Source organism: Lampetra planeri, chromosome 15 (genome assembly GCF_965212315.1).
Source record: "Lampetra planeri chromosome 15, kcLamPlan1.2.h2, whole genome shotgun sequence".
NCBI classification, from domain to species: Eukaryota; Metazoa; Chordata; class Hyperoartia; order Petromyzontiformes; family Petromyzontidae; genus Lampetra; species Lampetra planeri.
This window is the reverse complement of record NC_136121.1, coordinates 500,753-513,213: the sequence shown is the minus strand read 5'-3', so window position 1 is coordinate 513,213 and position 12,461 is coordinate 500,753. Positions and strand designations below refer to the sequence as shown.

The 12,461-nt window shown below is 51.0% G+C and overlaps 1 protein-coding gene across 7 annotated transcripts in view; it reads right to left on the bottom strand.

Moving 5' to 3' along the window:
* Positions 1-12,028, bottom strand: part of TBCK (TBC1 domain containing kinase) — a 42,062-nt gene extending 30,034 nt beyond the window's left edge. The window contains exons 1-8 of one of the 7 annotated variants that reach the window (XM_078600772.1): positions 11,907-12,028; positions 9,423-9,647; positions 8,749-8,821; positions 6,903-7,017; positions 5,996-6,069; positions 4,275-4,401; positions 3,324-3,384; positions 2,070-2,131 (exon numbers count right to left, since the gene is read on the bottom strand). In XM_078600772.1, coding sequence (XP_078456898.1) covers positions 2,070-2,131; positions 3,324-3,384; positions 4,275-4,401; positions 5,996-6,069; positions 6,903-7,017; positions 8,749-8,821; positions 9,423-9,615 — 705 coding nt within the window. In that variant the 5' untranslated portion in view covers positions 9,616-9,647; positions 11,907-12,028. Of the gene's footprint in view, positions 1-2,069; positions 2,132-3,323; positions 3,385-4,274; positions 4,402-5,995; positions 6,086-6,902; positions 7,018-8,748; positions 8,823-9,422; positions 9,815-11,880 lie in introns of those variants that run through there. The other 6 variants (XM_078600769.1, XM_078600765.1, XM_078600767.1 and 3 more) reach the window with 6 other exon arrangements.
* Between the last annotated feature and the right edge of the window lie 433 nt (positions 12,029-12,461).

Here is a 12,461-nt window from a genome sequence, read left to right as displayed (position 1 = left end):
TGTATCACCACAAATGTGATTTAGTAACGCCTGCGAGTAATGAGATGTGAACCATTTGACAGCAATGGGCAGCAGGGTGGCAACGCAGTGGTATCACTTGTGCTCACAGCAAGAAGAGGTCTATGTTCGACCCCCGACTCGGGTGCACTTCTGTGTGGAGTTTGTAGGATCTCCTCCTGTTCTGCGCGAGTTTCCTCCGGCTTTTCTGGTTTCCTCCAATAGCTAAAGAAAAACATTCAGTGTATGATTTTGGCTAAAAAATTCCAATTCTTTAAAAATCACACAGCAGCAACATCACCCCCTTCTGCAAAACAAATCTTGGCAGGACCCTCCTGGAAAAGAGTTTTGAGACTCGGGCTTTTCCTGGGTAAACGAGCGTAACGACAATTATATAATAACTCCATGTACTCGTCTTCTTTCAGAATAAAGCCACGTTTTTGCACTGGCTGGGGTATGGCCATGCACGAGTGCCACGTGGGTAATGCGGGCCGTGAGCATTCACGATGTCACACAGGTGCTTCTCCAGCGGTGGCGGCTGTATGACTCGATCAGCAGGCAGAGGGACAAGGAGGGCACTGCCTAACATCGTAGCCCACTGCGAGCGAGCGGGATGAGCCATTCAGAGCAGACTGATGGCGAGGGGCTCCGTGACTGCGGTGAGAAGGCCCAGAAGAGAGCGGCCATGGCACGGTGCGGTGTGATCAGCAGAACTGACCGCAATGACTCAACTGAACGATGACATAATAAATGAAGTATTATTTTTCTGAGGTTAGTGATAAAGTCAGGAATACCGCAATACATTGTCACTATGGCTGATTTTTACAATTCGGGAAATTGAGGCCACTATCGCCACCACTAAGCATCGTTCTGAAGCTTCCGTAAACAAAAACTCATGGTAAGCGCACGGCAAGATGCCGAATGGCTGTCGGAATGTTTCCGGATAAGCGAAGGAAGATTTGTATTGCCGTCTATGACAGATGCCGGTAAATCAAGCATTCAGGATGGTAAGGTGCTGGATAACAGAGCTTTTGCTGTATACTGAAAATGTGTTTAGCTACAGGAGGAAACTGGAGAACCTGGAGGAAACTCATGCAGAAGAGAGGAAGAACAAACTCAACAAAGGCGCCCAAGTCAGGAATTGAAGCCTTTGAGCTACGAGGAATAATGTCTCTGCAGGCCCCCATTCAATCGCCAGCATTCTCATCCTCTTGCTGTCAGTCCTGCATGTGACTGCATACACATACAGATTGAAAACTCAAATTTTTTTTCCAGATTTTCCAGATTTAAAGCTCATTTATTTAGGACTGCTTTTTGTGTTTAGTTTGTTGTCCTTCCCCCAGACCTCCAATTTGCATGGTTGGCTACTTCCTGTGCGGAAGAAGTTCAACATACATACATAGAGGCATACGTCTTACAGCGCTGCCTCTTTTGGCACCGTTTCCTGATAATGCCCTTTGTCCTGGAGGACAGTTCCTGCACGAGATTCCTGCGCGGAAAATTCCTGCGCAAGAATCCGCAGCGCGCGACGCTCCCTCTGTTCTCCGAGCCACGTGCCCAACCAGTGAAAGCGGCGAACGCTGCCGTTGAGCCAATCAGCACCCGCCTCCGCCCACCAGCCTTGAATGCTTCCCGCGGAACGCGTGTTTACGCAAGCTCCGACCGAATGGACCGGTAAGTGTGTAACTTATTTTATATTTTTTATGTCATCATCATTAATAGTTTAAATTTTCATTTATAAATTATCTAATTTGTGTATAGCATCGTTATGAAGGCTATTACCGATGCCCTAATGAAGGCCTCACATATCACTAATAGCTAAACAAAAGCACTGTCGGTAATGCATGTCCACTGGAACCATTCCTATAGCGCTGTTTCGTATAGTGCTTTTGCATAGAATGCATCCTGAGCGCTATAAGAGGTATGCCTGTCTTGACGAATTCCTCACACAACTTTCTCTACTTTACTTGTACTCATATCGAACAGTGTCGGGCAGTGACCGTGCTGGATATATGGGGTTGTCTGTATGTACTGCTTGCAAGTCGAGCAAGAAGAGTGCCTAGGCCTTGTACCTCAGCTGAGTGGGAGCCGCCGTGAGTGCGCAGCATCGCAGCCACCACATCATGCTCAGAGCCTGCAGGCGTCACACACAGGCGTCACACACACAGGCGTCACACACACAGGCATCACACACAGGCGTCACACACACAGGCGTCACACACACAGGCGTCACACACACAGGCGTCACACACAGGCGTCACACACACAGGCATCACACACACAGGCGTCACACACACAGGCGTCACACACACAGGCGTCACACACACAGGCGTCACACACACAGGCGTCACACACAGGCGTCACACACACAGGCGTCACACACACAGGCGTCACACACGCAGGCGTCACACACGCAGGCGTCACACACACAGGCGTCACACACACAGGCGTCACACACACAGGCATATACAGATACAAAGACATGCCCAATGCAGGCTCAGACAGCAAGCAATAAACACATCCCTTTCATGTTGTGTTTGAATTGATGGGATGGAGCATGGTATGACCCTTCATATTGTAAATTCCTCTCCAAGACCTGACAAAATGTGTGTAGAATACAATTGCAAGAGATATATTATGTTGCTGGGTGGAAAAAAATTGGGTAGGGTGATTAAACTCTTTCCAAATCTTAAATCCTGCTGCAGTGAGTGCGAGGTTACTCTTGATCCACCCACAGTTCTATTAACCGACCATTTCTCAAACATTCATTCTGGTCGTGACAACATCTGGGAAAGGGTTCCTCTTACTTTAATACTGTCCGAGGTGCAACTTCTTGTGAGTCAAACACAACCATAGAGTCAAACAAAGACCCCCGTGTAGCCTTAACAGATTGTTGGAGCAAGTGCTGTTAGCGAGCACCTATGAAGGCCGGCACGGCACACAGGGGGTGGGTCACCAGCACCACACCCAGCCGCCTTTGTCTCCTTAGTAGCAATGTTTACACACCGCACAAGGTATTAATTTGAGGCCGAGTCGACCTAGGGGAGGCCCAGGACCAGTTCAGATAATCGTCACTTGTATTGGTGGCTATGAGCAGGAATCCAACTCGGGTCGCTGGGTTCGCAGCACGCTAACCACTACCCTAACGCTCCCCCGATGGAGTCAAACACAACCGATGAGACACAACCATGCTGACCGAGGATGCCCGATCCCACCGTTCTCACTCGGCGACACAGCAAGCGACCGACCATCACGATGAGTCTCCCCATACAAGCAACAGCCATTCTCACGTTCCAGTAGTAAGCAAAACCTTCAAGAATAACCACCTAGCTTTACAATCGCCTTCATCTTCTCCGCGATGCTCGCTCTGGGCCACAGTTTTTCACCCTGTAACACAAAGCCAGTCATAACCGTCAGTGACAACTGGATACATTGGCTTGGTATGAATCTTTTTCATTTTGTGGTTCATCCAAGTTCCTACTTTATATTCACAGAAGTGACCCTTGTTTGTGTCCCGTGCGTCTATATGCCTATGAACACGGCTGACAGTCCAGCAGACACCGACCTAACGCAAAATCCAAGTTTTTATTTTATTTAGTTTTTTAGTGATTTGTTTACCTTTCCTATAATTTTCAATCATATAATGTTGTGGATTGTTTATTATTGTAAGTTTCTGTGAAAAAAGAGCTTCATAGCTCATCGGATTTCTCCAGGATCAATAAAGATTCTGATCAATACAATCAAAGCAAGGCGAACACTACCCAGGCCACTCGGCATAAGACCGCACTCGGCCAATTTACTGCACGGGAGACACCACGCAGAGTGACACTGCTGATCTGTGGTGCTCACATTTCGCTTTTGTTTTACCAAAATATTTAGTTGCATGTTCATTACGCCGATCCATATACATATCAATTGTTTTTTTCTTGTAAACACAACTTGTATACATTGTGATAAATGAGGATTATCTAGGCAAAATGGACGTAATTAATTAAAATCAAGATATGTGTAAGGTAAATCTGATATCACGGTTGTGTGTCAGTGCACTCTACACCCAGTGAGCTGGTGTGCGTGTGAGCTCACCAGCTGAACAGAAACAACGCTCACCTCCTGGTGAGCTGACGCGTGTAAACTCCCCAAGTGCACAACAGCAATGCTCACGACCTGGTAAACTGGCGTGTGTGTGTGAGCTTAACAGCTGCATACAGCAGCGACACTCACCACCCGGTGAATTGGTGTGTGTGTGAGCTCACCAGCTGCACAGCAGCAACACTCACCAGCCACAGCTGTAGCAGGATGATGCCCAGGGACCACACGTCACTCTTGGGACCGATCGGAGCCCGTCTCTCCCCGTGCCTCGCAGGGCCTTGAGCCACCACCTCCGGGGCCATGTATGACGGCTCACTGCATCCATCACCATAGACACAAAGATCCCCCGTGTAGCCTTAATAGACTGTGGGACTATGAACACTCACAACAATACCAATGCCTGCCATTCGCCACTAAGTGACGGTGACGTCACTACGGCACCTTTGCCAGGCCAGGTGCACTTTTAGGCCATGTGCAGTGTCTAAGGCTCGCTAACAGGAGGTCACGGGATAGACCCAGGTGCCATGGGTTGGCTGACTGAGATGACCGGCAGATGTACCGGCTGTATTCCCTACTGTACCAACTTGCTGCATTTTAGCTGCCCGGTGCTCCGCTCGTTGTTGTGAGCGTCACTCCTCTGCTTTCCATTGTTGTTGGAGGGAGAATGCCTCCAACTTCCCAGGAGCGTCCTTCACGTGCTTCCTCCACAGAGGTCTATCTTGACACTGCTGGTACCAATCATCGGCCAGTCTGATCAGCTCCACATCCTTTTGTACCAAATCAGCCCATCTCTTCTCTGGCCCATGCCATACATGTTTAGCCCCCTCTATCCAGCCAAACAGAAGCTGCTGAGTATGCGGTGGCTGGGCATACGAGCTACATGACCCAGCCAATGCATCCTCACCTGCCGGACGAGCTCACCGATGGTAGTGTGACCAGATCTTTCAAGGTTCTGTGAGCTCCTTACACAATCCAGTCTGGTTAAATGTTTCAAACTGGAGCTGATGTTCCTTTACATAGGCTCAATGTTTGGCAAGCATAGAGAGAAGACCTGGATCTTCATGTGGTGTGTTAGGTCAGGTAGTTTCTAGGTAGCATTATGGAGTGAGACCTCTGCTGCCAAACCGGAGCTGGTCATTAGCACACTGCACAGGGATAGAAACTTTTCTACTCTCTCCATAAGTGCCCCATCACTCATTGAGAGTGAAGGGGGGGACTATTTTATGACATAAAATACCCAGGCAGGTACTTTGCTTTTGTCAGGCTGATGGTAAGGCCCTATCTCTTAGTGGCACACAACAAGTTGAGCGGTAGCAAACCAAATTCCTTCTCAGAGTGAGCAAAAATTAACAGATCATGAGTATACATGACTTGGATGACCAAGAGAGAGCCATCCCGTGTGCACCGAGTACATACCGTCAATGACCCGCCCCTACTGAACATCTGTGAGAAAGAGCTTCATAGCTCATCAAATTCCTCCAGTCTAAATAAAGATTCTGATACATGTGGATTTCCACAGCACACACACAGGCAGGGTGCTGTGGCAGGTGGCTATAATCCAGCGCTTTAGAGACTCTTGATGGATCACACAGGGCATGAGACTAAAGGCGGAGTGGCAGCCAAAGAAGGGAAAACACCCGAGAAGATGCCAACGACACAGATGGAGTGATTGAGTCAATTAGTGTGCAGGTGCGAGATGGACTGTTGGATTGCAAGACTGTGAGGGATGGTGATGGGTTGGGGAGGCCTTCGTGCAGCATTGGAAGAGATCTTGGCTGATGACGAATTAACAATTAAACGGATTCCCTCGGTACGATGGGGATCTGCGTGTCGGAGAGAGGTGGAACTGGTGGGGCCCAGCTGGCGCCGCCCCGTCGCCCGTAGGGTGCACGCGGCAGCGCGAGCTCACCCGATGGGGAAGTCCACAGCTGTGCCACCGTTGGTCATGTAGTAAATCCCAAACTTGGCCAGCTTCACGTTTCCCTGTACACAGCAGGCACTGCGATTAACAAAAAACTCATTATAATTATTTACATTATTTACATATGGCAGGAGCAAACATTGATGACCGTACTGTACTGATGTGTCCTAATGACGACAAAAAACGTGTCTACACTTGTCTTTGTTTCTCTGCTGCCCATCGGGAGGGCCACATGTTCTCAACTCTTTTGAGTCGGTGGTCTAACAACAAGATGGCCACACGTTGGGGCCTGGTGGTTGGGATAAGGCGGACATCTTCGGGACACGCAACGCACATCTTTGTGTGCTGTTAAATATATTAGTTTTCTGGCCTGCGCACATTTTTCTGTTGTTAGAGATTATAATTATTTCTCAAGTTTTCTGCTGCAACAGGCACACCATCCATCTGAATAAGAGAACTTGCGTCTGTCATGCATAACGGGAAGGGGTGAACAAGATGAGCTGCTTTTCCTTTGCGGTTTCTCTCCCAGGACGATAACTCCTAGACTGGGCACGAGGCCACGCCACAGGCTCCATAACGCCAGACGTCTGGGACTTCATTGCAGAAATGCCAACGCTTTAAAATGCAAACAATCATCATTAATTTATTCTTTAAAAATATAAATAATGTGCCTGGGTTCCAAAAACCACAGCCGACTGGCATAGAACACGTACCACTGAGACCAAGCCATCGTGATATAGCTCACGAACGTCCACCTGTCGTTCCCTCCAAACCGACGGTGTTACGACACGATGAGGGAGAAGGCCATTGCGGACCTCATAGCTCTGAGAGCACGCTCTGGCGTTGCTGCACTTAAAGAGTTTGAGAGGCCTCCATCGGAGGAGAGGAGCCCGACCTGCATGGTGAGGAGGATGTTGTGTGGAGATATTGCGGCGTGGTCGATGCCTCGGCCATTGAGGTTCTCAAGGCCCTCCAGCACTTGGTAGGCAATCTGCATCAGCTTCTGCGTGCTGAGGGAACGCCACACGCACGTGCACAGAACCAAGACAAACAAAGTTCCCCCGGATAGCCTTTAACAGACTGCTAGCAAGCACCAACGAAGGCCGGTATCACACCCGTCCCTTATTCTAGCTCCTGCGGAGGACTTCTCGGCGCTTCATGCCTCGCCCGTCGCCCCCACTGATGTCCTCTTCTTCCCCCCCGCCCCACCCCCAATGTGTGCAGATACTACCCATATCTGACAGGGGGGTGGGTCCACTTTCTATAACTTTTCGATTAAGGCCTTGTGAAAGGCTCTTATAATTTAGTCGACGGACAAACAGAACTCCGGGCTTTTATAGTCGAGGATCACAATCAGACGCCACCTATTGAGGTACAACTGAGGGATATTCCTGTTCGATGTATGGCCAGTGGCCCTTCGATATTCTTATCTACGAACTGCTTGTGAGGCAGATTTGGCCGCAACTAACGATGCTCAAAAGGCTAATGAAAGAATAAGGGCCATATTTATATAACGGAACCCTATTTTAAAGTTGGCGATCGTGTTTGGTTAAATAGTCACCACGTTCCAGTAGGGACCTCGACGGAATTACAGAGGCCTTGGCAGGGCCGACTGAGTGCTTCGTGCACATTGCGTGCAAGTTCAATCAGGTCGCCGACGTTGGAAAGTGCAGGCAACTCGCCGAAAGTCTTATGGTCATCATTCTAACCTCATCCCCTTCATCTTCACCTGTTCATTCAAATACATGGCTTATGCTGGAGTCTGAGATGTCTCAGGCTGCACAGGTGCCTGAAGGATCGTCTGTCTTATTAATAATATACTTTCTACAGAAATCTCTGTGAACGTGACATCAATAGTTAGCGCTCGTTATCGTGGCCGCTTTATAACAAAGCGCCGTCAACACAACATACACGCTGCGCTTGCCTGGCTTGGGGGTGACCATTTGGTGGTCATCCGTGTCTTGTATTCATTCGTTACCATTGTACGATTCACTTCAATTAAACTAATCTGTGAATCGTATAGATTGTTTAACGTTGTATGCTTCACATCTGTTAAACTAACGTTAGTCAATTATACAATCCAGCCTGACAATTCCTTAGAAACACAGTTTTAAACTAGTGTGTTTAAATATTTTAAACTGTTTATATTCGTGAAATATTAAAAGCACGTCTTTCTTTTTAGAGGAGAGGGGATAATGTAAGGATGCTAAAAGCACTCCTTGTCAGAAAATCAAATATTTAACAACAGTTAAAATTAATAGTTGAATTTTTATTATTTTATTATTTCCCTTCTACGTGACTTTAACGAAAGAACCAAGAATATGAATCCCTGCAGTCACTAAAGCTTAAATTCGAAACAGTTAAACCAACAATAATTATGACGTAAGTGAAAAACAGATGTAACAATTATCGTGGACCTATTATCGTACAATATATACCGTGGTATCTCAATCCTAGTGGGTTTTCCTGCCAAATCACTTCAGTAAACCACTGCAGTGACATCACCAAGGCGATCCTCAGAGTGATTCTAACGTCTATTGTACGGAGACTCACAATCACGTGGTGGCCACGAGAATAACTCAACGATGCTGGTAAAGTCCAATGTTTTAGTTGGTTTACGGAAACGTTACTTGACCTCAACATTAACCATTCCAAAGGAAGTTGAATTGGACGTATGTCGAATCGGACGTATGTAGGTGTTTTGAAAAGGCCAAAGCGTGCAACCCCATTGGAAGCCTCACCTGAGCCTCACACCTTCACTCAGGATCCTTTCCACACTGTCTTCATGATGCTCCAACACAACCATCAGGCGTTCTGGAAACAAAAGGCAGCACATGGGCTCAGCTCCATATGAAGTTTCACTATTAAATGTGAGACCGTTTCAGCACATTTTAGTTGCTTTAAAAATACCACTTATATTTCATAAAAGACAAAGAAATAGAAATAAAGTTTCCGAGTGGAGCCTGTAACAGCCTGTTGGGGCTAGCACTGTTAGTGAACATCTATCAAGGCCGGCACAGTACACAAGGGGGCGGGTGGCCAGCACCACGCCCAGCTGCATTAGTTGCCCAGGTACTAATTTAAGGCCGAGTCAACCCAGGAGAAGCCCAGGACCAGTTCAGATATTAATTACTGGTCTTGGCCGTAAGCATAAATCGAACTCGAGTCGCCCGGTTCGTAGTGCAGCGCACTAACTGCTCCTCACCTTGTTTCATCATTCACACATTCGCACAGGGGAAGAAACCTTTATCCCTGTGATCAACCAGAGACCCGTATTCTGGGTTGTGCTACATTGTGGTGGTGATGTTGTAATGTGGTTGTCAATGGGAACTTGCTTTCCTTTTTTCTGTCTACAGACTTGGCGTTAATGTGAACATCTGACGAGCAGAATCCCATGTGTTAACACACCACATACCGTGCTTGCCCCGGGCAATGTCCACATACTGACAGAGTCGTGGGTGCGTGATCGTCTTCAACACTTGGAAGCGACCCAAAATCTTGATGGAGTTGGGGGTGAGAGGCAGGCCATTGCTCCCACACACGTCGTTGGGAAGGGGTGAAGCGAAGAAGGTGGAGGCCCCGAGCTGAGCAGTCCCCAGGGGAAACATGTCACCGGCGGCAGACCCTCGCTGGCATCGGCCTGAACAAGACATCAGGTGGTGGGCGTAACGTCACCTATTCTCGCCAACCTCATGGCACACAAGACAAGGGTTCACATCAACAGTAGAAGCTGCAACAAGGCAATGGGCCGCCCTGCAGGATGGTTTTATGACAACGGTGATAACGGCAAATTCGTCTTTTGTTATCATGACACGCATCCTGCCCAAAAATAAATGTAACAAACTGAGTACACATTTTAACGATGAACAGTTTACTGTTTTCCTAATAATGCTACGTAACTTGTGGATACAAAACAAGGACTTTCAAAGTCAACTGTTCATATCATTGGTGGCAAGACCACAAGAGGTGGCGATGGACAGAAGCAACTTTCTCTGCACATTCTCAAGCGGAAGCGGCGGTGTGACAACAACCCCGGCCCGCTTGCTGTGTCCACCAAGCACAGAGGGGCTCGTACGGGAACCCCCCACGTGTGTTGCGGAGTAGACCTTCTGCTGCTATTTACTGACGATTTGGTGGGGGCTTTTTCAATAACACTGGTGGAGAAATTTCTGTAACAACAACCACATTAACCAGGCCTTCTAATCGCACACTCAACAAAGCATTCGCGCTGCTAAATAAACCACATTCAGTGACAAGCCACACGTTGATACATCTGCATTGTGAGAGGAACATCGCAATCATTACCAACCTGTCGGGTCCCCACTCTCTCTCGTGTTCACTCGGTCAACCACTCGCTAGTTCACCAATCAATACGCTCACTCACTCACCCTTTCACTCACCGACCCACCTACTCACCCTCACCCCACCCTCACCCCCCCTCACCCCTCCTCACCCTCATCCCCCCTCACCCCACTCTCACCCTCACCCCTCCTCACCCCCCCTCACCCTCCGTCACCCCCTCCTCACCCTCACCCCCTCCTCACCCCCCCTCACCCTCCGTCACCCCTCCTCACCCTCACCCCCCCTCACCCCACTCTCACCCCTCCTCACCCCCTCACCCCTCCTCACCCTCCCTCACCCTCACCCCACTCTCACCCCTCCTCACCCCCCTCACCCTCACCCCCACTCACCCCTCCTCACCCTCACCCCTCCTCACCCTCACCCCCCCTCACCCCACTCGCACCCCTCCTCACCCCCCCCCTCACCCCTCCTCACCCTACCCCCCCTCACCCCTCCTCACCCCCCCTCACCCCACTCTCACCCCTCCTCACCCTCACCCCCCCTCACCCCTCCTCACCCCTCCTCACCCTCACCCCCTCCTCACCCCCCCCTCACCCTCACCCCCCTCCACCCTCACCCCCTCCTCACCCTCACCCCTCCTCACCCTCACCCCTCCTCACCCCACTCTCACCCCTCCTCACCCTCACCCCCCCCTCACCCTCACCCCACTCTCACCCTCACCCCTCCTTACCCCTCCTCACCCTCACCCCTCCTCACCCCCCCTCACCCTCACCCCTCCTCACCCCTCCTCACCCTCACCGCTCCTCACCCTCACCCCCCCTCACCCCACTCTCACCCCTCCTCACCCTCACCCCACTCTCACCCTCACCCCTCCTCAACCTCACCCCTCCTCACCCTCACCCCTCCTCACCCTCACCCCACTCTCACCCCTCCTCACCCTCACCCCCCCTCACCCCACTCTCACCCTCACCCCCCTCACCCCACTCTCACCCTCACCCCCTCCTCACCTCCCCCTCACCCCCCCTCCTCACCCCCCCCCTCCTCACCCCCCCTCACCCCTCCTCACCCTCACCCCCCCCTCACCCCTCCTCACCCTCACCCCTCCTCACCCCCACTCACCCCTCTCACCCCCCCCTCACCCCTCCTCACCCCTCCTCACCCTCACCCCTCCTCACCATCACCCCGCCTCACGACACTCTCACCCCTCCTCACCCCTCCTCACCCCCCCTCACCCTCACCCCTCCTCACCCCCACTCACCCCCTCTCACCCCCCCCTCACCCCTCCTCACCCCTCCTCACCCTCACCCCTCCTCACCCTCACCCCTCCTCACCCCCCCCTCACCCTCACCCCACTCACCCTCACCCCCCCTCACCCCACTCTCACCCACCCCTCCTCACCCCTCCTCACCCTCACCCTTCCTCACCCCCACCCCTCCTCACCCTCACCCCCCCTCACCCCACTCTCACCCACCCCTCCTCACCCCTCTTCACCCCCACCCCCTCCTCACCCCCACCCCTCCTCACCCTCACCCCTCCTCATCCCCCCCTCACCCCTCCTCACCCCTCCTCACCCTCACCTTCCCTCACCTCCCCTCACCGTCTCGCCACTCCAGCCGCCTCGCAATCCCCACAGGATCGCGCTCCCCGGGCGCCGCGCACCCATTGGCCAGGGCCGTCACGCGCTCGAGCAACGCCGCGCTCCCATTGGTCACCGCGTGCCGCCGTTGCCCCCCCCATTTGCCGGTGTCACGTGGATTCCGGGAGCGCGTATCACGTGACCTGGGAGGGGGGGGGGTTGGAGGGGCGGGGGTGGGGTATAAATGATTAACTTTGTTAGCTAAATGCATTAAATGTAGACGCAGGTGTTACATAAAATACCTTCAACACGCAGCAACGTTCAAACGTGTTATTATGTTCAGTACGATGATAATTAAACAATTTTATAAAATTTGCGGTTTTATATACAAAAACCCCCATTGCAAGGACCGTCAAAGACAGGGGAGGCGGTGTGAGTGGTGTGCTTGTGTGAGGGGGTCCCCTCAGGGGCCGTCCATAAATGACGTCACGCGATTTTGGACGATTTTTGACCCCCCCCCCCCCTCGTCACACGGCGTCACAAAAAGTCAGACCCCCCCCCCTCAAATATGCTTCA